The sequence below is a fragment of the Simochromis diagramma genome, unplaced genomic scaffold (assembly GCF_900408965.1).
Source record: "Simochromis diagramma unplaced genomic scaffold, fSimDia1.1 OVJJ01000545.1, whole genome shotgun sequence".
Taxonomy (NCBI): domain Eukaryota; kingdom Metazoa; phylum Chordata; class Actinopteri; order Cichliformes; family Cichlidae; genus Simochromis; species Simochromis diagramma.
Window position 1 is genome coordinate 5,745,854 of NW_024387371.1, and position 27,108 is coordinate 5,772,961.

The 27,108-nt window shown below is 40.3% G+C and overlaps 3 protein-coding genes and 1 long non-coding RNA gene across 6 annotated transcripts in view; 3 read left to right on the plus strand and 1 right to left on the minus strand.

Annotated features, from left to right (window-relative positions):
• nfascb (neurofascin homolog (chicken) b) lies at window positions 1-19,218 on the plus strand. 3 transcript variants are annotated; one of them, XM_040007944.1, is made up of 29 exons: window positions 1-556; window positions 2,018-2,252; window positions 2,933-3,077; window positions 3,912-4,039; window positions 4,140-4,245; window positions 4,350-4,540; window positions 4,900-5,022; window positions 6,128-6,346; window positions 7,466-7,577; window positions 7,736-7,923; window positions 8,007-8,138; window positions 8,235-8,378; window positions 9,354-9,465; window positions 9,555-9,718; window positions 9,815-9,962; window positions 10,118-10,242; window positions 10,333-10,434; window positions 10,557-10,754; window positions 13,623-13,693; window positions 13,793-14,015; window positions 14,461-14,576; window positions 15,338-15,548; window positions 15,685-15,807; window positions 16,047-16,220; window positions 16,421-16,552; window positions 16,779-16,848; window positions 17,569-17,580; window positions 17,729-17,764; window positions 17,902-19,218. In XM_040007944.1, exons 4-29 carry the CDS (start codon window positions 3,964-3,966, stop codon window positions 18,131-18,133), a joined length of 3,540 nt encoding a protein of 1,179 aa, XP_039863878.1. In that variant the 5' UTR covers window positions 1-556; window positions 2,018-2,252; window positions 2,933-3,077; window positions 3,912-3,963; the 3' UTR covers window positions 18,134-19,218. The 3 variants fall into 3 exon arrangements, with proteins under 3 accessions (XP_039863878.1, XP_039863879.1, XP_039863880.1); XM_040007945.1 differs by lacking the exon at window positions 1-556 and having other exon boundaries at window positions 660-2,252; window positions 3,882-4,039; XM_040007946.1 differs by lacking the exon at window positions 1-556 and having other exon boundaries at window positions 660-2,123.
• LOC120719071 (chitotriosidase-1-like) overlaps window positions 14,718-27,108 on the plus strand; it is a 22,980-nt gene continuing 10,589 nt past the window's right edge. Inside the window, exon 1 of the mRNA XM_040007950.1 lies at window positions 14,718-14,785. Coding sequence (XP_039863884.1) covers window positions 14,733-14,785 — 53 coding nt within the window. The 5' untranslated portion in view covers window positions 14,718-14,732. The remainder of the gene's footprint in view (window positions 14,786-27,108) is intronic.
• LOC120719074 (acidic mammalian chitinase-like) overlaps window positions 21,035-27,108 on the plus strand; it is an 11,290-nt gene continuing 5,216 nt past the window's right edge. Inside the window, exons 1-4 of the mRNA XM_040007954.1 lie at window positions 21,035-21,849; window positions 21,937-21,966; window positions 22,058-22,262; window positions 26,993-27,049. Coding sequence (XP_039863888.1) covers window positions 21,825-21,849; window positions 21,937-21,966; window positions 22,058-22,262; window positions 26,993-27,049 — 317 coding nt within the window. The 5' untranslated portion in view covers window positions 21,035-21,824. The remainder of the gene's footprint in view (window positions 21,850-21,936; window positions 21,967-22,057; window positions 22,263-26,992; window positions 27,050-27,108) is intronic.
• The window catches only part of LOC120719075, a 2,851-nt gene continuing 1,938 nt past the window's right edge, over window positions 26,196-27,108 (minus strand). The window contains exon 3 of the long non-coding RNA XR_005692620.1: window positions 26,196-27,055. This is a non-coding gene — a long non-coding RNA (uncharacterized LOC120719075). The remainder of the gene's footprint in view (window positions 27,056-27,108) is intronic.

Below are 27,108 nucleotides of genomic sequence, written 5' to 3' on the forward strand. Positions count from 1 at the left end.
TTCAGACAGAAACGCTTTGTCTAAGAGAGAGTGTGTATTCGTGCCAGCCAGTGTGAAGATACAAGGTCAATGACCCACCCCCCCATCTACCATCTATCTCAAAATCAGAATCAGCACAGACAAAAGAAAAAATATCACCTCTTACAAAGCTTTAAATTATTTTTAATAGATGCTGGCTGGATGCCCCCAAAACCTAATCTATGAGCTGGTGCATGATATAGCAGTTCTGTTTTAACTTCCCACCCATCACAATGAAGATGACGTTATATTTATGTGTGGATTTCACAATGGATTTATTATAACAAGCTCTCAGGGCCTGTTCGCCAAGCGTGTGACCCAGGCTAAGGACAGCCATCCGAATCAGACTCCCTTGCCAGGCTCTGTCACCTTTTTTAACATAATGGAATAAAAAAATTGTACTATACTCAGATGTTGCTGGAGAGGTAAGGCACAGTGTGGACATGTTGCTGTGACAGAAGATCGGGAAAAGGTAGGGATCTGCTTTCAGCTGAACACGAAGTGGAAGAAGCAACCAAAGACCAAAAAAGACTTAAAGGTAGGACACTACACATTTACCAACTGTAATTAGGACTACAGTATATGTGGTGTTATAAAGAACATTAGAAAACTTTAGATTAGCATCAAGTGTCTTGTTGGGCAAATGAGTGTGTTATTCCTTGCATCTGTCTTTCAAGGAAGTCTTAATGATGTCATAGTGTGAACTGAGATGTGGGGCTGGTCGACAAATGCATCAGCAGATTTATGTGAGAGTGAGCACTATGTTGTGCAGTTCCTGCGCCTGACATTTAGAGAACTGATATGCATTAGCATAATTTTTGGAGCGATGATGTTATAACATGAGGTGGATTCGGTGTTCATGCACGATGTCCCAGGAACAAATCCATATGACTTATGTAATCCTTTGGCTTTTCCTCTAACACCACTATCAGGTCCATCTTTTGAAATATCTATGGAAATGTGCCACAATTTTCAAGATTAATTGACACACAGAGATTTTGTACAGATGGCCACTGACTTTGTCCCATGAAAGTGACATTTGTAGTTTAGTTAGTAAAATTTATAACATCTATGCATACCCCCATGTACTTTGTATTCAGTGCAAAATGACAGCTAAGGTACAGTAGCTGATACCTTTTAAATATTAAAATATGTGTGCATCCGGCCATAAGATGTTAAACATTTAGATCCTTTCATGTATTTAAAATATGGTAACATGTATAGTCATACAAATATTTAAAAAAAAAAATAGAGATATTAGATTGTAGTTCATTCAACTGAGCACTTTTTCCTAATAAAGTGTATGCATTTTTTCCACATTGACATTTTTGGGGGAGAAATGTTGTTACAGTTTGCGCTCATCAAACTATAAAATGAGTATTCAGCTCAGTGAGGCAGTATTGTTTTGGCTGCACAGTGGTGATGATGTAATTTCGCACAGTGTCCTGCTCAACAGAAGTTTCTTTCCATCCTATTCTTCTGCTCTCTCTGATGCAGTGACGTCAAAGCGCAAACGATAGGTGCTCTGACTCTGAACAAGCATCTTGTGTGGTTGAACACTCCCTCTCACATGCCATCTGCTCTTACCCGAGCCCTGGGCACTCGTGCCAAAGGGGACCTATGAGCATAGAGACCTTTTTGTCGTCACCGAGCTGGCCTCGTCTGCCTCAGTGCCATGCAATCTGGTGCATGGCACTGATCACGGCTCACTTTCAGGCCTGCTTCAGTCCAATCTATGGGGGGAAAATGCTTAACACACCCCTTGTGCTTTTGTGTCCTATGTGAGCCAAGTCAAGATGTGTTTCTGATGTTAATGGAGGATTGTAATGGTGTCCATTGTAGATGCACTGATATTCTCTCTTCTCTGAATTCTTTTTATTCAGTAAAAAAAAGAAAGAAAAGAAATCTATTACCATGATAAAGCACTACTTAATCATAATATTTAGTTTTAAAGATTTGGAAATACAAATTTTGACTATACTTTTATTTTAATCCTTAGGTTGCAGTGCCACCTCATATTACCCCACCTCAACACCGAGCTATTGTTCTATCCAGTCGGTGCTGGTCTGTACGTGCAGCATGTGAATGCCTGAAAGCCTACACAGGTCAGGACACTGTCAACAGCCGTGAGATGGCTTTTGTCTAACACAAATACAGCTTCTCCTGCATCTTTGGCACCTTCTAGAAAAGAAAACTGCTCTCCGCCTACCCCGTAGGATTTTCTCAGATGAATGGTAATGACCTTTTCCTGCTTTCCAATGAGTGTGAATGACTGAGTGTAGAAAACTCTCTTTCACAAAAAAGTCAATCAAATCATAATTGGTATTTTGAAAAACAAAAAAACAAAAACAAAACATTAGTCTTGTTTCAATTGCCTTTGTCAGGATGTCATGTGATACGAGATGTGCCAGATGCAGTATTCATACACTGGAAACAGATATTGCTTTCATGCTCTGCTTCCCAGTTCTCTGCATTCAACAATAAAGCCCACATTTTGATGTCATCATAACCAGCAAGAATGCAAACTGTACAGAATCTGGGTTGTTCTCTGCTTTCATGTGGTCCAGCCTCATTTTTACTAAACAGATTTTGCTCACACCGGATCAAGCAAACATTTTTCAGCTGAAGAAAATACAGGTGCTGCCAAAATATGCTCAACCATGTAACAAGCCTCTCTTGATATAGTCATTTTTTAAAAGTTATTCTTTGAACTTCAATTTATTTATTGTGCAAAATTAGTTTTGTGACCACGTTGATGAAGTGTTCAGCATTATGACAGCCTGGTCAGAGCAGTGAAGTGGGTGAGGTGGAGGTGTTGTGTGGTGCTCATTCATTATTCATGAGATGGGTGGGCAGAGTGTAAGTGGCAGTGACGGACAGAAACTCAATTACTGATGTGTATGAACTCCTCTAGGGTTCTTGACCTGATATTTGAAGGGCTGGAGTATTAATTTCTACACTGCACGAACAAGAATAATTTCCTGAAGTCATTGGATTATTGTTGCTGTGTGAAAGTAACAGAGATGGGGAGGAGAAAACCCTGATTTGGCACAAGTGAGGTAGGTTCACATAACTTTTTTGTTTCGAAGTCCTGACACATTCCACAGTTCATTACATATTAATAGCAAACAGTTTTAAATAGAGGCATCGAATGAATTGGTTTTTGTTCACACTGACAGATTAATTGTATTCGACCTTCAACATGAACTTAACCGCAATTTATTCTTGTCAGGCATTCGGAGGATTCATTTACATATGTGGGAGGCAGTCACTTGTAGACAGCTTAATAACCACAGATTGTGTTGTTTGTGTAGTTTGCTCGCAGTTGTGAAAATATTCTGTTAGTAAATCTAACACAGCAGCAGCTTCTAAACAAGTGTTTCTAAGTACAAATACACATCACGTATACTGCAATTTTATGTCACTTTTTTTAGGTTTTCAATGGGAAATATTTTACTTTCTACATCTACAAGATTTTTCCTTAAAAAGAAAACAGTTTAATGCTAATAGATTTTAATACTACATTGTTTTATAGTAAACCAGTTGTTCCCACCCTATTATGCTTAGACTCAATTGTCACATGTTTCAGATATGTAATATCTGACTGTCAGATTATGCAGTATTTCACGCAAACAAGAAAAATACAAAACTGTGTAGCAAAAATTATGTTTGTCTTATTTCCATACTTTTTAAAAAATCTCATAACTGCACCTCAAGCGCCACTCATAATAACTACAATATACAGCTATCATTTGTCACAGGAAAATTGTAAAGTATATTTGCTTAGGTACAGTTTAGATTGTGAACTATGAGTAAAATGTTTTCTTCACTTTATAATTTGTTCAAGATGTAATGTCTTCTAGATGTCTTGTGTTACTTTTCGTTCAAACTAGGAGTAGAAAAATAGGTGACCACAATCAATTCTGGACTAAATGAAATATAAAGATGGGGACACTGGTCAAACCAGCGCTGCTGCTACTTTTATGGCAGAGTGTTGGGGCTTTGAACGTCCCTCTCGAAGGTAAGCGAATATCTTAAGACCATTGGCTAGTTGTAAATTTATGTCTATGAATTGTGTTTTCACATTACTTCTTAAACTGACTTTATTTCTCTGCCTGCAGTCAGACAACCCCCTACTATCATAAAGCAGTCAATGAAAGAGCACATTGTTGACCCCAAAGGGACCATGGTAATAGAGTGTGAAGCCAAAGGAAACCCTCATCCTATGTAAGACATAAATAATCCACTGAACTGATTTTTTTTTTTAAACTTAGATTGGCAAACCACTGATTTTTTTTCCCCGGCGTTTTTTCATTTGCTCATTTATGAAGTTTCTCATGGAGGCGTAATGGGAAGTATTTCAATGTGGCACGTGACTCTCAGGTGTCAATGCGCAGGCGCTCAGGGACTCTGGATATCTATGCCCGGAACAATCCAGAAAAGTATGAGGCAGAGTATCAGTGCATTGCCTCCAACCAGTATGGATCTGCATACTCCCACAAGATCATACTACAATTATACAGTAAGTTTGTCTGAATCTAGCAGTGAAAAAGATATACAATGACTTCAGTGTATTGGTTAAAAATATCTGGGATGTATAAATAAATGACAACAAACTGTTTCCATCCCAAAAGGCTTTCATTGTTTAAAGAATAATTTGCTATGGTCTTTTCCATTTATTAAATTAAATTTAAACTTAAAATACAACTAGAAACACAGAAAACCAGAAGATCCAAGACCCAAAACAACAATATGTATATTAAATATTACCAAGTATACCAGTAATTGGCATGGGGCCAAAACATCCAGCATCAGCCAGTATTTAATGAGCAGTGTTAAGCAAACTTTGCAGCTGAGAGGAGTTTGATTCTATTTGTGCAGGACCCCCTGTGTGGCCAAGAGAGATTGTGGAGCCTGTGGTGGTGAGTGCTGGCTTACCACTTGTCCTGTCCTGTGACCCTCCACCTGGCCCACTTAAACCTGAAACATACTGGATGTCCAGTTGTAAGTGTCTGATACCAAATGAAATGCTAGATCAAGTCTAGGGTCAAATGAGCAAAAACAGGAAGATTTTGATCATGTGGTATCTATGTTGGCCCTAAGAGGTCAAATGCACTGCAACCTAAGAAAACATCAGCAAAAAGAATAATGCTACGAAAGCACTTAAAACACAACAAAAGTGGAATAAAACATAATGAAAATAGAATAGAGGGAGATAATAGCATGATGTAACAGCTTCAGATTGCGCTGATATGCACTGAGAAGAACTGCAGGATTGATCTGTGTTGTGAGGGAAATGAAGATGCAAAGTTTTGTGTGTTCTAATCGCATGATTCATATAATACTGTAAATGCATGTTTGCTATTATTTGTGCACTTTTAACTAGTTCCATCTGTCACAGTGGGTTGCGCCGGTGTTTTAGAAACAGGACCCAAAAGCAGAAGCTGACAGAGGAGTTGCAGGTTCTAACACAAAACGAGCCTTTATTTTGGCTGAAAAAACAGCAGCAGACAAGAAACTATTAAAAAAAAAAAACTAAGAACACTATGAAAAAACTGTGAACAATATGACAGACTATGAAAACTGTGGAGAGAATAACAGACAACCTGACAATGAAACACAGAAAACAGAAGACTTAAATACACAGGAGCTGATCAGGGGAAGTGAGAACACATGGGGAAACAGCTGACTGAAATTAAGCATAATGACTCACAGGGACATGAAGCTAAACACAATCACAAAAACACCGCAGACTCTTTCAGAATAAAACGGGAGACAGGGAAAAATACAATAATCCACGAAATAAAACTAAAATACACACACCACTGGGTCTCAGTACCATGACACCATCAGGCTACTGTCTCACCTAAATAACTTCTATTGTGTTTTATGAGCTTTTGTGGTGTTTTTCTACATCTGTTGTGTTGCATTGAGGCTTCCACCGTGACTTTTTTTCTACTTCTGTTGTATTTTGTGCACTTTTGATGCATTTGTCCATTTGATGACATTTTCTTGGGTTGCGGTGCATTTTACTTTTCAGGGCCACCATTGGCATTACACTTCTAAAGCAATGTGAATAAGGAATTTTTAACTCTGTCCTTCATTTCAGGTTCATATGCGAGACCTTTCAACTGGCCCATTCAGACAGCTTTCCCCACCATGCAGCCTGTGCGGCAGGACCGCAGGGTTTCCATGGGAGTCAATGGAGATCTATATTTCTCTAATGTGTTGTTCAATGACTCTGTTGCTGATTACTGCTGTAATGCCCGATTCCCGTACAAAAATGTCATCCAGCAGAAGATGCCTGTAGTTGTGAAGGTGCTTACGAGTGAGTATAACTGTGTTCATAATTATTTCTAAATGTCCTACATCCTCAAGGCTTTTCAGTTTGGAGGTTCTGCACAATATCTAATCCTGAAATCAGCTGGAGCCACTCTTCCAGTTTCCCTTTCACAGCACCTAATAGTCCTATTACATGGGTCTACTACTGGGACCCTTCTGGACTTTATCCTCCACATCTGCTCCTTTTAATATCTCAGCTCTTGGTACTTCTTAGTTCCATTGTGCTAATCCTTTAATGTGGCTGTTGGCTGGTATTAGTTTATCTATCAGAGCTGCTATCTTTGGGTTCTAGTCAACCACTAGTATTTCAGACTGGTTTGCCAGAAACTGTCTGGAAGCTGAACTTCTGTAGAACCTTACCCCTGTTTTTCTTAACCATCTTTAGAGGTGTCTCCCATCAGGACTGGAGATATTCAACTACATAATCATGATCACATGATACTGTATGCTGTCCAAGTTTGCATCGTACAGCCTGCTACTATGTGCTGGACATAGCATTTTTGCACTATCTGCAAACTGGATCCTGTATGGATCTGGTGCTTAGGCAGAGTCTCTGTGCTGTCCTTTAGACTGCCTGGTAGGATGTCAGCCACTTCCTCTATCTGTTAGTGATACAGCCCATGGAGGGGGTGAGGTCTCCCACAATACTATTTTGCCCTGTGTCTTGTCATTTTGCTCTTATTCCAGATCACCTTTCTACCATTTGTCACTGTTTGAAGCCACTTTATAGGCACCCACCCAGCCCTTTACACATAACATGCAAATAGCACAGGTACATCTCAGACGTTGACCAAACATAGAGTACAGGCACAGCACATTAATAAATGCAGTAGACAAAAATGAATCAAATAACAAGTTGGGATGTTAGCATATGTTGCTTGAAACACAGGAAGATGCCACTAAATATAATCACTACCAGCACATGACAAATTAAAATCCTATTCCTTTTGGAGCTAGTTTAGCTCACTGGTTGAGTAGGTGCCCGTGTGCCACAAGGCTGAAATGTTAATTATTAATCTTTTATACTTGCTGTTGTGGATGAGGAGTGTGATGACTCAATGTTTGAGGTGTTTGACGGGGATTTTCTGGTTATTTTTCTCCAAAGCTCATGCAGTGGTTGAGGCTGCTCCCACCTGGCTGTCTCCTACAGGCTCATCAAGCTCAATATTGGTCCTGCAGGGGGAGGAGCTGCTCCTGGAGTGCATTGCTGCAGGAATGTGAGTCTTCAATAAGGATCACACACACAAAAAAATTTGTAATTTCAAGTTTATGCCACAAATGATTATACAACAGTTTATTTTGTGTTTAGTGTAAGTATTTTCACCTTGAATTCATGAAAGTTATCCTGTGTAAAGCCTTGTTTGTCATTATTAAGGCCAACTCCTCACATTACCTGGGCCAAGGATGGAGAGGACTTGCAAGTGGCATCTCGCATGAAAGTGAAGAACTTCAACAAAATGATTCAAATCCCAAAAGCATCTTTTGAAGATGCAGGTGAATACACCTGCACTGCTAAAAATAGGTTAGGCTACGCTGAGCACACAATAACTGTCAGGGTCAAAGGTGAGTTCTTCAGAAACATAGAGTATTTTATGTTTGGACTGATCATTATAATCCAAACTAATAACATATTTTCTCTTTGACAGCGACTCCTTTCTGGTTGGAAAAACCCACCAACCTGATTTTGGCACCAGAGGAAAATGGACGGTTGGTGTGTCGCGCTGATGGGGCTCCTCGTCCCACAATCAGCTGGTTCATTAACGGAGAACCGATTGAAAGTATGTTTTAGGAGATCTTGTCTAAAAGGCATAAAAATGAATAAAAAAATATTGTGCCTAACTTTTATTTTTCCTTTTTGGTGGGGTTTTTTTCAGCTGCTACACCACTGCCTAACAGACAGGTTTCAGGAGAAACGCTAATCTTCCGCAGTGTAACAACTGAAAACACTGCTGTCTACCAATGCAATGCTTCAAATCAGTATGGCTACTTATTGGCCAATGCATTTATTAATGTGCTACGTAAGTTACCAGCCACTGTCATTCATAACATTAATTAAAACAGAGTTATTTTTAAAGAAAACGAATGTGTACACTTATGTCTGCATTTTTATTTTGTTAAATGTGAACAAAATTATAGCAGAAGTGCTGCTACATATCTGGCCAGAAAGACCAGTACCAGTGTGTTAATTTGATAGTTCAATAAAAGGCTTCATTTAGTTAAGAGTGAGAAAAAAAAAAGAGTTCACGTTTGCAATTTTGTCTCGTTATACAATATTTTAAAAAAACAAACAAAACGCTAGATTTTTGCAAATATTTATGGGTGTTTTCTTGTTTTTTTTTCTGTGCTACTTGAACACTAAAGTGGCCCTCCAATGAGATGACAGTGCCAGCAGTGGCCCACAGCTCATTTAAGTTTGAGACCCCTGCTTTACACCGATTTATAATTACTCATTTGAAAAGTTACTCTTTAGGAGAGTGAAACTGTTTGTTAGCATTTTTTTTTAACTTTCTTTACTCAAAACTACATTTGAAAATGTAATAGGTCAATTTATTAAGCACAATAGGCAGTCACAGTTCCATATTTTATATAGTAAATATTACATTTAAATAATAATCCTTTAATTTCGCTGCCGATAGTTTTGACGTAACATTGAGTTTTTATGTGTATCAGGTTTAAAGATTTGCAGTTCAGTATAGGCTTAGGATAATAAAGAGTAAAAAAATCAACCATGCACATCTATCAACAATGGCAAATTACTTAAGAAATTATGTAGTTCAGTTCTTACAGATGAGGGTTTAATTAAATAATCAGATTTTGGCCCGACATTCCCTATCTGAGGTAGAAATAACACATGTTTTTCTACCGCTCATGTCCTTGCCATGATGCATTGTTTAGGTCAAATTTGCTTTTTTTATATCATGGGAGAGTATACTGGGTGCATATTGAAGTCAAATAATCACTGATGATGCTGCAGTTGCTCCCTTTTCCCATAGATGCAACGCCACGAATCCTTGGGGCAAGAAATGAATTCATCAAAGTGACTGAGGGTAGTCGTGCCTTTTTAGATTGCCAGTACTTTGGTTCTCCAGTGCCTGAGTTGAGATGGTAAGATGGCGTGTGACACTGTTATGATTTATAAATCCACTCACAGTAAGTGTGTGTCTTAACATATGTCCATGCTTCTTCTTACACAGGTCCAAATATGGGCAAGGAAATCTTGAAGGAAATCGTTTTAAAACCCACAGCAATGGGACTCTGGAGATCAAACATATCAAGATAGAAGACCAAGGAACTTACGTGTGTGTAGTCAGCAACATTGCAGGGAGAGATGAGGATCAAGTCAGAGTAGAGGTCAAAGGTGAAGAGTCATTAAAATAAAAAATAATTGAATTGGCAATAAAATTTGACATAATTTTTTTTTCATTGTACAATATTGTATTTATTTTGTTTGCAGAACCCATATTAATTGTCACAAGACCACAGAGTATGAAAGTCATGCGTGCAAGTGATGTCCGCCTGGAGTGTGGTGTAACAGCAGATGTCACGACTCCTATCACAACCACTTGGTTGAAAAACAAAAAGCATCTCACTCTTGGTTGGAGGTAGGATTATTGTGTATTATTTACTGTTAATTAAAGTACATTTATGCATATATGAGTACATATATGAGGCCTGTTTGTGCAACTAAGGTTATATTATTAGTTTCAGTGTAATCAAATGAGCTTCTAGGTCTCACCAATTTTATTCAATTTCTCAGAATCTCAATGGATGAATCAAATCTAGTGATTACTAATGTAAACACAGGCGATGAGGGAAATTATACATGTGTCATCAAGAGTGAGCTTGAACAGAAATCTGCCTCAGCACACCTAATGGTGATGGGTATGAAACACTGAAACCAAAGATATTTTATCAACCATATGACATGCTGAAATGTCTTTTTAATTATTTCTGTATTTATTTTATTTATAGACCGTCCAAATCCTCCCACTAACTTGGAGTTATCTGATCCATATGAACGTACTGTAAGACTGAGCTGGGTTCCTGGAGATAGCAACCACAGCCCCATAACAGGTAAAAGATGAAAACTCAAAAAATTACAAAAGTAAACACAAAATATTATTACCATTTTTGAGGACTCTTTTGCTGTATTGACTAGCATTTTGGTTGCTTTTGCATTCTTTGTTCTCTCGCAGAGTTCTTAGTGCAATATGACGACGATGATTGGTTGCCTGGAAAGTGGAGAAATCTTTCAACGTACCCAGGGAACCTCAACTCTGTCATTTTGCATCTCATACCTTTTACGTACTATGAGTTCAGAGTCATCGCTATTAACGAAATTGGAGCTAGTCGCCCTAGTCGTCCATCTAAGCGTTTTCAGACCAGCGGTGCACGTGGGTGTCATACTAGCAAATGTTTTTGTTTGGGACAATAAATACTCAGAGTAAAGACTGGGATATATGACAATGTTGTGCAAAAGTTTTGAAGTACCTCTTATTTCTTTATAATTTGCTAGGAAAATTGTAAATGTGTGGAAATACAGTATATGAGGCAAAAACAAAGTTTGTACAAGTCTAATGAGCTTCAAAGTTAGTATTTGGTATGACCACCTTTATTATTTAACAAAGCCTGAACTCTCTTAGGCAAGCTTTAATGTAATTTCTATAGGAAATCTTCTAGAATAGTTCTCAGGGCTTCTTGCGGGACATCCAAAAAGCTCTTTTTGGATATTTGCAGTTTTTTATTTTTCTGTCAAGAAGATCCCTACAAGCTTCAATAATGTAGCTTTCCAGGCTCTGGGGAGGCCAATCCATGGCTGAAGTGTTCCATTGTGTGTTTTACTATCCAGGTATGCTTTTAGTGCACTGGTTGTGTGTTTGAGATCATTGGCGTTGCTAAAAAAATGAAGCCATTGCCAATCAAATGCTTTCCAGATTATACGGTAGCTCATCTGTCATTACATTTATGCTATCATAATTCCATCAATCATGACAAGATCTCCAACACTGCTGACTGAAATGCAGGACCAAACCATGACAGAGTCTCCACCATGTTTTACAGATTTGAATCATTACTCCACGAATCGCTACCTTATCATGGTGGAGGGGTTTGTGTCCCAGGGATCCCAGGGGCTATGTTGTCTGGGGGCTTTTGCCCCCTAGTAGGGTCTCCCATGGCAAATTGGTCCTGGGTGAGGGACCAGACAAAAAGCAATTCAGAAGACCCCTATGAAAAGACCATCGAGGGAACAGTTCACCCTGCCCGGGATAGGGTCACCGGGGCCCCGCCCTTTAGCCGGGCCCGGGGAGGGTGCCCGAGGGCAAGCATCTGGTGGCCGGGCCTTAGTCCATGGGGCCCGGCCAGGCACAGCCCAAAAAAGGGACATGGGCCCATCTTCCTGCAGGCCCACCACCCGCAGGAGGCACCGTAGGAGTCGGGTGCAATGTGAGCTGGGCAGGAGCCAGGAGCGAAGGTCCTGGCTACCAAGACTGGCAATTGGGACATGGAATGTCACCTCTCTGGTGGGGAAGGAAGCCTGAGATAGTGTGTGACCTCACCTCAACGCATGGCCTGGGCTCTGGAACCAGCCTCCTGGAGAGGGGCTGGACTCTGTCTCAGTCTGGAGTTGCCCCTGGTGAGAGGAGGCGGGCTGGGGTGGGTATCGTGGTTCCCCTTGGGCTTGGTATGTTTGGGTTTCTCCCCAGTGGATGAGAGGGTTCGTTCCCTTCGCCTTCGGGTCAGGGAACGGGTCTTGACCGCCGTCGGCACTTATGCGCCGAGCAGCAGTTCAGAGTACCCAGCCTTTTTGGAGTCCCTGGGTGGGGCACTGGAGGGTGCTCCTCCTGGGGACTCCGTTGTCCTACTGGGAGACTTCAATGCTCACGTGGGCAATGACAGTGAGACTTGGAAGGGCGTGATTGGGAGGAACAGCCTCCTGGATCTGAACCCGAGCGGTGTTTTGTTATTGGACTTCTATGCAAACCACAGTTTGGCCATAACGAACACCATGTTCGATCATAAGAGTGTCCATAAGTGCACGTGGCACCACGACACTCTAGGCCACAGGTCGATGATCGATTTTGTAATCGTATCGCCAGACCTGAGGACATGTGTTTTGGACACTCGGGAAAAGGGAGGGGCTGAGCTGTCAACTGATCACCACCTGGTGGTGAGTTGGATCAGGTGGCGAGGGAGGACGGTGGACAGACCTGGCGTGCCTAAACATACAGTGAGGGTGTGCTGGGAACATCTAGCAGAGGCCCCAGTCCGCGAGATCTTCAATTCACACCTCCGGCAGAGCTTCAACAGCATTCCGACGGAGACTGAGGACATTGAGTCCGAATGGACCATGTTCAGCACCTCCATTGCTGAAGCCGCTGCACTGATCCGCAGCTGCAAGGTACTTGGTGCCTGTTGTGGTGGTAATCCCCGAACCAAACGGTGGACCCCAGAGGTGAGGGGAGCCACCAAGCTGAAGAAGGAGTCCTATCGGGCTTGGTTAGCCTGTGGGACTCAACCAGTCTACATGTGTTTTGTGGACTTGGAGAAGGCATTCAACCGTGTCCCTCGGGGGGTGCTCCAGGAGTATGGGGTGTCTGGCCCATTGCTACGGGCCATTCAATCCTTATACAACCGTTGCAAGAGCTTGGTCCGCATAGCCGGCAATATTCAGACTCGTTCCTAGTGGGTGAAGGGTTCCGCCAGGGCTGCCATTTGTCACCAATTCTGTTCATAATTTTTATGGACAGATTTTCTAGGTGTAGCAAAGTGGAGGAAGGCTTTCACTTGGGTGGTCTCAGGATCTCCTCTCTGCTTTTTGCAGATGATGTGGTTCTGTTGGCTTCATCGGGTGATGGCCTCCAGCTCGCCTTGGAACGGTTCGCAGCACCTCCAAATCTGAGGCCATGGTCCTCAGCCGGAAAAGGGTGGAGTGCCCACTCCGGGTCAGGGACGAGTTCCTGCCCCAAGTGGAGGAGTTTATGTATCTCAGGGTCTTGTTCTCGAGTGATAAAAAAGATTTGTTACTTTTGCAGTTATTTTTCCTTTTGAGTAAATAAATGACAAGTAATAAGTTAATCACTAAAAGTCCCAGAAATAAGCTTTTAGATGTTTTGCAAAACCAGGCACCTCCCAACTCCGAACTTCTGATCTTTATGCTAAGCTAGGTTTCATTAGCTAGCTAGCTTATGTTTCAACTGTAGTAAATGTATCTCTCTGAATCAAAAACAGTTTTTCAAAATTGTGTTCATTTTTTTGCACAGCTCCAGATATAATCCCAAAGAATTTAAAAGGCGTTGGTACATGGAGAAATAACATGGAAATCAGCTGGGAGGTAATCAGAACTTACATAATCCTTCTTTTATTTATCACTAATATCTTCACATATCTTCGCACAATAAAGCTTTCTAATTTTATAAAAACATGCTTTTAGCCTCTAACCTACAGAGAGTGGAATGGACCCCATCTAAAGTATCTGGTCTGGTGGAGAAGGAGAGATTCTCGAGAGGAGTGGAAGAATGCAACCACTAAGTGGCTAAAATATTACATCTATGATGCGGATACCTTTACTCCTTATGATATCAAAGTCCAGGCAGTGAATGACTTTGGGCTGGGACCAGAGTCTTCTGTTGTCATTGGTTATTCTGGTGAAGGCCGTACGTACCTACATTTCTTTTTATCATAACATAGTAAGGAGTAGGAATTTTGGAAGGAAATCAATACATGTTGGTGAACTTCATTGTACTTCGGTAGATTCTCTGCTTCACTACATTAGAGATTACAAACTGTTCTATAGATAGACTTTCTTTAATTTGGTATAAAGCACCATCTAAAGCCAGACTGTTCCCCTGATTAATTTTTAGCATTTAGTTTTTTGTCAGACTGGCTGTCAGCTGATATTCAATTTACAATAATGGTGGGTGTTCAGTATTAACATGGGCAGAATCTCAAATAATGAGGTCAGTTTACATCCAAGTATTCCTGGTGAGACAAAAGCAGGGAATCATGAATAATTTCGGAGGAAAACGGTTTTTGTCATTACATGTTTTATGCTCACTGATAGCAAAGACGAAATTCAGTGCCATCTCTGTTTTCCCCAAGGCCCAACAACAGCACCCCTGAACCTGAGAGTGTCCGACATCGAGAGCACTCAGGTGACTCTACACTGGGATCCAGTGACAAGTGACACAATTATGGGAGAACTGAAAGAATACAAGGTGAATTCAGCATTTGATAATGGACAGTAAATTTGCACTACATTTTTATTTATTGACATTCAAAACTAAGGGCATTTAATCATTTTAATTTAAAGAAATACAGCTGGTGATGAACGCAATCAAAAGACTAAAATATACCAGGTTTCATTTGATATAATGGTGTCTAAAACATTAATACCAGCTGAGAAAGAAGTCTCAGAGTGTGCTCTGTGTGAAAAGTTATATACTATACATCTAAAAGAATCAAATGCAAAACAGTTTTTAAGCTAACCCAGTTAACCCATTCTGCATTTTCCATAATTGCCATTCAGTTAAATTACATTTTGAGCTGTTGCTTTATCATTTAATTTCTAAAATGTCATTTTTCACTGTATTATCAGTACACCGGGAGAGCAGCTTGCAGCAACCACATTATATATTAAATAGTGGGCCTGACCATCCAGTAATTAATCAGTTACACTATACATTAGATATTACTGAAATTCTGAATAATAATATAATTTTTTATGTATGAACTTATCTATCTTTTCAGCTAATTTCAAGGAAAAAAAAACCTTTACCCTCATGTAAAAGAAACTCTGGCTTAATTGGTCTGTCATTGTTTTATCTGCTTTTGCCATCTTAAGAGGAAATCAAGCTTAGGTTGATAAAATCATACAGTAGAAAGATTACTGAGTTTCATGTTGCTATGTAACGTGAGTACTCGATTGCTTGTTTGGAGAGCAGAAGATCTAAAATGTGTGTTGTCTCTCGTCTCTCAGGTCTACTACTGGAGGGACAGCAGCCAGCTGAGGTGGCATTGGGTTGACAGAGGGATGAAGTCCAAAGAATTTCCTATCAATGGCCCAGACCCCTCTGGGGTCCTTGATGAGCTTATTCCCTACAGCAACTACAAAATGTACATAGTTGTGGCAAACAGTCGATACGAAGGGCCGCCAAGTAATAACATACATTTCTCAACACCTGAAGGAGGTAAAAGTGTTACCACTTTGTCAACAAAACAATAATTTTAGAGATTAGCCTCTATCAATCACAAGCAATTCACAAATTAATGTGTTTTTCCTCCCCCCGGTATGTTTATCATCTGCTGCTGTGTTCTCTCCTGTAGTACCATCTGCTCCTAGATCCTTCAGGATCCAACAGCGACATCTGGACAGTATTTATGTTGACTGGGGCCTGCCAGCAGAGCCCAATGGCATAATTACTGGGTATTCCCTCAAGTACCAGACAGGTATGAGCTGAAAACACTCTGAAAGAACAGGAACCTGATTATTCTAGTAAAGCTGGCAAAGGTCCTCATCTATGTAACTCAACAGTGCTCTTAAATAAGCACTCAAAGATCAGAATATGACTAAAGCACGTTCTTATGAACACTTGCATAGTCACTCTCTGAGTAGGGGAGGTAGTTAATAGCTCAGCACCAGTATCAACAGTTCTCCCTATAAAAGGAAATGCCCACTCTCTCCACAGTGAACGCCACCAGGGGAGAGGAGCTGCGAGTTGAAGAGCTTCCTCCTAATGTGACAAGCTTCTCAATCCGCCGATATGACCGATACACTCGATACAGATTTTCTGTGGCAGCACGAACTCGCCTAGGGATAGGCGAATGGCATACAGAGGAATCACCCCACTACACTACAGAGAGTAATTAAGTCCTTTCTTCAGCTAAAACTGCTTAAAGCTGCTCCATTGTCACAAGGGGTCACAGCAAGTAGCTCAGCACATGCCCAGCAAATGTGTAAATCACAACACTTTAGAGCCACCTACTCAGACAAATAAAATAAACACTAAATGACTATGTTCACGTTGGTTTACTTAATGATGTGTGCCCTTGCGTGTCTCAGTTTATGCTCAGGATCAGGTGGATATCACCACTCAGGGCTGGTTCATTGGGATAATGTGCGCTGTGGCTCTCATCGTGCTCATCCTTCTCATCGTCTGTTTCATCAAGCGGAGCAGAGGAGGAAAATACCCAGGTAGGGTGGTGGTGCCTAACTGTAGCTGTAGAAAAACTTTAAGGCCTTACATTTTGTAGTGTAGGTTGAACAGAATTTCGTTTGGGATGTTTTACCAAATTTTAATACAGTATAAAACAAACAATTAACTTATTTTTAAAAAAGAAATACAAATTATCAAAAAATTGTTAGTTATAATCATATTCAGGCTCCATGGTGTTAATAAAGCTCATTGGTACTATTTCAGTACGGGATAAAAAGGACATTTCACTGGAGCCGGTGGATGACAAAGATCAGGAGGGATCATTTGATTATCGGTAAGTTTTACCTTCTCTGGAAAATGAATGAATTTTTAAATTCACACACTAACAAAAACTTTTACTGCTTCTCCCTGAGGGAAGTTGTGATTTAACAACACCTCAAATCAGTAAATAATATTATCTTACCAAAGTCATGTACTATAATTTATTTTGTAATTGCACAGTAATAATACTCGACAAGGAAGATGTGTATTATGTTTGTTATTGTTATACTGTAACACTGCACCACACTATCACTGTTGAAAACTATAACTAAAATTAAAACTTTGAAACCCTGAAAAATTAGATAAAAACAACCTATTTGTTTACCTATTATCTATTTGCTCCTGTGCATTTTTCTCTTGGTTTCATAAATTAAAGCTGCCCCGTGGAACTGCTGTTCCAGTGTCCATCATAAACACGTTACACGTAACATTTTATTTTGCTAGCACATTGCACCCTCCTTCTGCATGTATGTGATCAGTGGAACAGCAGGGAACTAAATACTTATATACCATTATTTCTTTATAACTTTAATGTTGATTTAAAACTCCATTGGGTATCTTTAATTTTGATTAGATTTTAGCATCACAATGCACAGGTTCAAATCTTATTTTCATTTGATTTATAATAACTCTTTGATCATAATTACATTAATCTGTGTTTTTCTTTTTTTTACTCTGCCTTTTCTATCTAAACCCTTCCCCTCCAAAACCTCAATCCTTTTCTTTTTCAAAGGTCCCTTGAAAGGTATGAAAAAAAACAAATATTGACACTTTGTATTTATACCTGTGCGATCCTGGAAAGATGCTACAGATTTGTGAAGCTGCAAAAACTGTATTTGTACTTGCAATATGTAGTCAGTCCTCTGACACACTGAATTCTTTTCATATTTTAGAATAGCACGTGTGTCCACTCTCCCCTACCCTCGCAGGTATGATCATTTAGTACTGCAAATTCTTTACAACTACTTTATAATAAGATTGAATCATTTTATTTTTTTATGTTTTCCATAATATCTTGAGTTTTTATTTATTTTTTAATCATTCATTCCTTCATTGTTTTTTGTAGAGAAGAGGAACGAGGGCTTCAAAGAGGTCAGCCATCTATTGAGGCAATGATGAAGCGATCAGACAGCGATGACAGTCTGGTGGAATATGGAGAAGGGGGCGAGATACCATTCAATGAAGATGGCTCATTCATTGGCCAGTACACAGGAACCAGGAGAGACGTCAGGGAGTTGGACTTTGGTGGAAGTCTGGAGCTGCACTCACCAATAAATACCATCTACTCCCTGGCTTAACACTCAGATGTCAGACTGTGCTTCTGAAATAAACAGAGCTATTTGTCATGTGGTTTCACTATCCCTGCATCCTCCACCTTCAATTTAGAACCTGGAGGAACTTTTATTTGTCAGCAGGACACAGCTTGAGAGTAAAGTGCTGTTTAAGCCCTCCCTATCCTTGCAGACAGCACAACTTTCAGGCATTTATGGAATAAAATGTAGAAAAGTTGGAATAATTTTTCTATAGAGATGTGATTTTCTTTTTAAACAAAGCTTTTATCTCTTTTGTAAAATACAAATATACACTGTTCAGTTATCCTATTAGGAAAGAGACACTTGCTGCGGATCACAGGAGATGGAAGTGGAACAGTTTATCATGTTGATAAAAATGGTTACAAGGACTGATCTAGATTGGTTCTATCATTTTTTTTTCCTGCTAATTTCAAGAAATCTATTATTTTTGAATACTTGCAGTTTCATAGAAGGGAAGTATCCTACTTTCACCTGAAGGGGAACCATCTATCAATTCAATTTTTTTCTGCTTATCCAATTCACAGTCGCCAAGGGGGCTAAAACCTATTCCAGCTGTCCTAGGGTGACAGGTGGGCTATACTCTGAACAGGTGCCCAATCTGTCACAAGGCTAAAATGCAGGACAGACAACTAGTCACATTCATACCTATGGGCAATTTAGATAATAAAAAATCCTAACCTCATGCCTGTCTTAGGACTATGGGAGGAAGCCAGACTACCCAGAGATAACCCACACAGACATGGAGGTTATCGTGTCCGCAACTGTGCCACAAAAAGGGAACTACAAATAAAGGAAAATAAAATCTCTCCATGGACTAACAATTCATTTGTCAGTTTAAAATCTGATTATGTATGAAACAAGATGTCAAACCATTTGAGGAATCAATTGTGAGCCATAAATCAACTATAAAATCAGAGGTCACACATGAACCGGTCTCCTAATTTCACTCACAGTAAAAATGATTAATATTTATGTAACAGCAGTTTTTTTTTTTTTGACTACTAATGCCACCTCTGTATTAAGACTGTTATATCTGATTTTAAATAAAGTGAAAGTATTTCTAGGATGTTTCATATGACTAAATATTGAAACCAGCTTCTGTATCTTGGAATTTTAAAGGGATACCCAAAACTTTCTTTTATTATCATTCTTAGAGTTAGCTTTTAACATCAATTTAGGGTTAACCACTGTAACACATGACCACAAAATAATGTTTAGTCATGTTCTTGCAGAGTGGAAAGAACATGAATAACGCACACATGTCCAGATGTTACAGTCACATGAGATAAGTACATATATATATATATATATATATATATATATATATATATATATATATATATATATATATATATATATATATATATAGCTAAGATACTGCGCAGGACCCTCAAGCTCCCAGGCCTCTGGTAGAGGACCCGAGCTTGAAGGATAAACCGCCCGCAGGGGCGTGCTGGGTGTTTTAGATATATATATAGATAGATATATATAGATAGATATATATATACGTAAGATAAAAATATAAGATAAAAACAATCATCATGATCATGACCACCTCTATAAAAGGTGCCAGAGAGGAAGATTATTAACAGTGATCTTGAAGAAGCAGTTGTTACTGTCCAGTCTTGGAAGGGTTACATCAAGATTTCCAAACAAGTGAAGTGTAATCTATCATTCTAACTGTCCACAAGGATGTTTCACAAGTGGAAAACATTCATGACAGTTGGTGGTCTTCCCAGTCAGCTTAAACTTTGTCAAAATTGGGTCATGCAACAGGCAATGTACACCATGAAATTTACAACAGAATGACTGAAAAACAACAGAATGAACGTGTTGCAATGGTCCAAAGTCCAGCCTCCAGCTTAATCCAAATGCTATGACAAACAGGAAAGTGAACTGAACTTAAGCAACACTAAAAAAAGAGTGGGTTAAAATTCCACCACAATGATGTGAGAGGCTACATGACTGAAAGTCATACAGAAAAACATTACTACGTTATTGCTCCTAAAGGTGAATCTAGAATCTAATTAATCTTTCATACACTGCTTCTGCATTTTGGCTTGATTTTTGTTAAATAAATATTGACTTCATATATTATATCATGTGTTCTTGTTCACTTGAGGTCGTTTTAAGGCTCAATGATGGTGTTAAAATTACGAAAAATCGAATTGAAAGAGACTGTTAATTACAAATTGCACTAAAAAGATAAAAACACTTTAATTCCCCTGAACCTTGGACAATTCACTCCGATGTGGCAGGTTCACTGTAATCCATCATTACACCATTGGGGATTAACTTAAAGACAAAACGATATGTTATCTAAAATCTTTCTGGTTTATCTGCTATAGCTCTGAGTTATCGTTGTCATGCCCCTCCAATCAAGCATACCTAGGGGTTAGCTGGTAATGTTAAAGGGTTCAAGACTATGAGAGAGCTGAAAGAAAAACAATGTTAAAAATGAACTTTACTTTATCAAAGATGTTAGATTTGGATCAGAAGGTTCCAAAACTAGATAAAAATTAATCCTTTGGAGGTTTTTAATCATGTATCATATAATAACATTCACTGAGCTTATCAATTTACTTTACGTTTTTTATTTAGAAAAATATATGTTGAGATTAAAGAAAAATAATAAGCTGTTGTTTTGTTTTTCTTTTGTTTTTCTGTGAGAGGAAAAACATCTAATAATATCCTGAAACTGTCTCTCTTGTTGTTCTTATCCTTCTGAAAACTATGATAGGAAAATGTTCATCTTTAAGCTTGGGACTGATAAACGCCAACAACTGAACAACAACTGAACAACTACAACAATGATCCAAATCATTAATTAAACCTCTATTATCAATTATTTTATCAATTACATCTCATTATTTATAAAGGTGATTACGTGTTTATCATGAAAAAATTACAGAAAAATGATCATCTTTGGGTTTCGGACTGATTATTTGTAATTGCAAATAAACACCAACAAACTATTTTTTATCGACCAAATGATCCAAATTATTAAATAAAGCACCAATTATTTAATCAATTACTTCATAAAATAATCTCATCATTAATAATCTCATTGTTTACAAAAGTGATACAAAGCTGCAGCGCTAATTTATTTGCAGCATAACACGAAGCAACAGTGTGTAACTAAACGAAAGACCACTTTGAAGTTTGTTGTTAGCTGTTTATCGAGACATTACTATGGAAACCAGTATGATCATGATGTTCTGTAAAATACGATGCATCAGCTCACAATGTTATCAGGTCCTCTTATCAGTAGGAAATGACCTGCGGTGATTTCACTGTAGCAGGTTGAAGAAATTTGGGGTCAGATTTATCAGGTAATAAAAGCTATAAGCAGTCATCTTATGACTGATGCATTTATTACATTTTGTTGGCACACAGCCTTTGTCCCTGCCCTATCGGAACTATAAAAAGGACTCCCTGGAGTATTTGTGTCAAACTACCTGTGAAAAGTTAATCATCAGCGCAAGAAGGTTTTCGTGACTTTAATATGCGTAGCAACAGTTCACAGAAGAATTAGCTGTAGAACGCAGAGTTAGTTTGATTCTGTCAAAATCAGTCTTACAGTGATTCATGAAATTTTGAATAATTATCGTAAATAACTATTTGTTGGTGTTGCAGATCACATGTTGCAGATAGAAAAAGGATCAACTGATTCAACATGGCTCAAGTAACAATCTTGGCTGGTAAATAAATCATCATTATTTCAGTTACTAATTGATTCAAAAGTGTAAAATTCTGCAAAATAATAACTAATATATTTGTTTTTCCAGGTTGGTCCCTTTTGATTTGTCTTCAAGTTGGTATGTATTGATCATCTATATGTATTACTGACACGTGTTTCTGAATTACATGACTTAAAATGAGAAAAAAAAATTCTCCCCTTTGCAAAAGTGTCTTCAACCAAACTGGCATGCTACTTCACCAACTGGTCCCAATACAGACCGGGTGCTGGGAGATACATTCCTGAAAATGTAGACCCCAACCTGTGCACACACCTGATCTACGCCTTCTCTGTAATCAGCCCCTCAAATGAGATAACAATGTACGAGTGGAATGATGATGTTCTTTACAGATCCTTCAATGCCCTCAAGAACAGGTGAGTGGTTGAAATATTACTTTAACTGTGGCTTTGTTCTCAATCATTAATAACAAAAGTGTGCAAGGTTCAGCAGCTGTTCTGGCATGAACGGTGAAGTGGTATTCAAAAACTTTTTAACCCTAAGCACTTAATTATTGACAGATTTGTTTTAATTTTATTAGTGCAGCCAAAATAAAGAGGAAAGAGGAAAGAGTTACATGCAAAAATCTCAAAATAAAACAGATTTAACAAGGCAGTGGTCTTTAAATGAACACAGAACCTATCATTTATATATATATATATATATATATATATATATATATATATATATATATATATATATATATATATATATATATATATATATATATATCTATATATATATATATATATATATATATATATATATATATATATATATATATATATATATATATATATATATATATATATATATATATCGTAGTGGTTAGACTACACGCCTTTGGAACAGAGGATCGCAAGTTCGATTCTTGCCTGGGGCGTCTGTATCCAGTAAGGGTCCTAAGGCTAGACCCCCTATGCTAAGCAAGCCTACCGCAGACATGAGCGAGACAGATAAATATGACGGCATGCCGGCTCGGACGTCGCCCGGATCAACAAGGTCCGCGTCAGGTGTTGAGGAACCAGGGCACCCTGACGAAAAGTGGGCTACTGGAACAAGAAGGCATCGGTGGGCAAGAGATGAAAACAGGGCGTTGTTGGAATGCTACTACGCAAGTAACCCCGGCGGAAGGGGCTACATGAATAGGATGAGGGACCTATGGATTCTTCGATACCCAACATCCACAATGACGGCGAAACAACTAGTAGCTCAGTGTTCCAACATTCGAAAGAAGGGACTGCTCTCACAGCTAGAGATTGACGAGGTACAACACAAATGCTACGGCAAGGAGGAGTCAGGACGCCAGGTCAGGGGGGAGATATCATCACCCCCACCCGAGATTGGGTACATAGCCCCAAGTGCGATAGGAGAAGGATCGTTGAGTGCGAGAGGAACTGACCTGAAAAATAGGATCATGGCCAAGCTTGAAACCTGCATCCCCCGTAGCCGGTTACCAAGATTACGTGAAGTACCCTCAGAAGGTCTGCTAGATGATGTTAATGCAGCACTACGGGCAATACCTACAACCACAATTACCGACACTAACAAGCTGGTCTACAATACGGCAGCAGTGATCAGTGAGATGCTTGGCTACAAGTTGAACAGCCACAAGGGGCAGTACCCTCCATGGAGAAGGAGGCTAGAGGGAAAGATCAAAGTAGCACGGAGGGAGGTTAGCCAACTAACGGAGTTGCAGAAAGGTGCGACAAATAAGGTGCCTAAGAAATACAGCAAGCTGTCCATACCTGAGGCCTTGGAAACTGCCAAGCAAAGACTCACAGCCTTGGCCAGCCGCTTGAGGAGGTACACCAGAGAGATAGAAGGCAGGAGAATAAACCAGCTGTTCTCCACAGAACCAGCAAAGGTGTACTCTCAGTGGCAAGGGAACAATAATAAGAGAACAGCACCACCAAGGCTGGAGACGGAGCAATACTGGAAGAGCATAGGGGAGAAGGACGCAACCCATAACGGCAATGCTCAGTGGCTAGTGGATCTGAGGGCAGACCACAGCGACCTCCCTGAACAGGGTCCAGTAACCATCACAGTGGCAGATATCCAAGAAAGGGTCTCCAGTATGAAGAGTTGGACAGCACCAGGGCCCGACATGGTTCACGCCTACTGGCTAAAGAAGCTGACTGCACTCCACGAGCGTCTGGCAGCACAAATGAACCAGCTGCTAGTTAACGAGAGACACCCGGAATGGCTAACCGAAGGTCGGACGGTCCTGATCCCCAAGGACCCCCAAGAAGGGACCGGTCCCCTCCAACTACCGACCAATAACCTGCCTCAGCACCACGTGGAAGCTCCTGTCAGGCATCATATCGGCTAAGATGAACAGGCACATGGGTCAATACATGAGCGGGACACAGAAAGGAATTGGCAAGAATACCAGAGGCGCAAAACACCAGCTACTGGTAGACAGAACAGTCAGCCGAGACTGCAAGACCAGACTGACCAACCTGTGCACTGCCTGGATTGATTACAAGAAGGCCTATGACTCAATGCCCCACAGCTGGATACTGGAATGCCTAGAATTGTACAAGATCAATGGGACCCTAAGAGCCTTCATCAGGAACTCAATGGGGATGTGGCGTACAACACTAGAGGCCAACTCCAAGCCCATAGCACAAGTCACCATCAAGTGCGGGATCTACCAAGGAGATGCTCTGTCCCCACTGCTGTTCTGCATAGGCCTGAACCCCCTCAGTGAGATCATTAACAAGACTGGCTACGGATACCGACTACGGAACGGCGCAGTTGTCAGCCACCTCCTGTACATGGATGACATCAAGCTGTATGCCAAGAGTGAACGAGACATCGATTCACTGATCCACACTACCAGACTATACAGCAATGACATTGGAATGTCGTTCGGACTGGAGAAGTGTAGTCGGATGGTAACAAAGAGAGGGAAGGTAGTCAGAACTGAGGGGATTGAACTACCAGAAGGCAACATTGCAGACATAGAGGACAGTTACAAGTACCTGGGGATCCCGCAGGCAAATGGGAACAATGAAGAGGCCGCTAGAAAGGCTGCAACCACCAAGTACCTGCAGAGGGTCAGGCAAGTCCTGAGGAGTCAGCTGAATGGTAAGAACAAGATCCGGGCCATCAACACGTATGCCCTGCCCGTGATCAGGTACCCTGCTGGGGTAATAGGCTGGCCAAAGGAGGAGATAGAAGCCACTGACATAAAGACAAGAAAGCTCCTTACCATGCATGGAGGGTTTCACCCCAAGTCCAGCACCCTGAGGCTGTACGCTAAGCGGAAGGAAGGGGGCCGGGGACTGGTGAGTGTCAGCACCACAGTCCAGGATGAGACAACGAACATCCAAGAATACATCACGAAGATGGCCCCAACTGACCGAGTGCTCAGTGAATACCTCAGGCAGCAGAAACCCAAGAAAGAGGAGGGAGACGAGGAACCATCATGGAAGGACAGGCCCCTGCACGGTATGTACCACCGGCAGATAGAGGAGGTGGCTGATATCCAGAAATCCTACCAGTGGCTGGACAAAGCTGGACTGAAAGACAGCACAGAGGCACTAATCATGGCAGCACAAGAACAAGCTCTGAGTACAAGATCCATAGAGGCTGGGGTCTATCACACCAGGCAAGACCCCAGGTGCAGGCTGTGTAAAGATGCCCCAGAGACAATCCAGCACATAACAGCAGGGTGCAAGATGCTAGCAGGCAAGGCATACATGGAACGCCATAACCAAGTGGCCGGCATAGTGTACAGGAACATCTGTGCCGAGTATAACCTGGAAGTCCCGAGGTCAAAATGGGAGATGCCCTCAAGGGTGGTAGAGAATGACCGAGCTAAGATCCTGTGGGACTTCCAGATACAGACGGACAAAATGGTGGTGGCTAACCAACCGGACATAGTGGTGGTAGACAAACAGAAGAAGACGGCCGTAGTGATCGATGTAGCGGTTCCGAATGACAGCAATATCAGGAAGAAGGAACACGAGAAGCTGGAGAAATACCAAGGGCTCAGAGAAGAGCTCGAGAGGATGTGGAGGGTGAAGGTAATGGTGGTCCCCGTGGTAATCGGAGCACTAGGTGCGGTGACTCCCAAGCTAGGCGAGTGGCTCCAGCAGATCCCGGGAATAACATCGGAGATCTCTGTCCAGAAGAGCGCAGTCCTGGGAACAGCTAAGATACTGCGCAGGACCCTCAAGCTCCCAGGCCTCTGGTAGAGGACCCGAGCTTGAAGGATAAACCGCCCGCAGGGGCGTGCTGGGTGTTTTTATATAAAATTGCCCCTTGGGGATAAATAAAGTCTTTCTGATTCTGATTCTGATAATGTTCTACGAGTGTGCCACTGTTTTTATTGCATTCTTATCATGATTCTGATATCCTAAAAATCTTTATATGTATTAAGTGTTCCTATAGAAACTTATATTAGTTTCCGTTATATATGTGTATTTATACCAGGATAAGAAGCTTTTTTTATGAAACACACACCATTTCTCAAATGTAGCATTCTTGTGCTTCATTCGTTTTGCATCAAATTGGATAAATTTTAAACTGTGTTCATATATAAAAGACATGTCACATGTGAATGATTTGTGGAAACAAACTCAAGTTGAGTTTTTGGCAGTCAGCATTTTGCTTTTATTAAATGAGACATAACAAGAAAGAAGTGAATCTGACTAAAACAAAATAGGACACTGTATCCTCACACAACCTGTTTTAAGGGGTTCAAATTGACTCAGTACTGAGATACAAAATCCAGTTAGCAGTACTGTGGTTTTTTTCAGGCCTATACGAAATTCAACCTGTTTATACAAACAGAAGAGTCATTCCCTGCTGACCAAAAACAACCCAGGTTAATGACAACTTCTGCCACCTCGAACCACAAAGAATTATTAAAGGATTATCACTAATCATCACTCCTTACACAATTTTTGAAGTAAAGGGTTTCTAATGCAAAATTTTCATAGGAGTTATGTTAAATGGATAAAAAAATGGGAAACAAATAAAAAGAGTAGGATGATTTTACATGACATGAGGAATGGGGACTTGCAAAATGTAGCATTCTTGTCAAGTCACATGGCTTAATTATAAATCTACCTGTTTTTCTACATCTCCATCACAGAAACCCCCAGCTGAAGACTCTGTTGGCTGTTGGTGGCTGGAACTTTGGCACTGCACAGTTAGTCTACATGACAACAGCATCACAAAGCTGTAGAATTACATTATTTCACATAACAA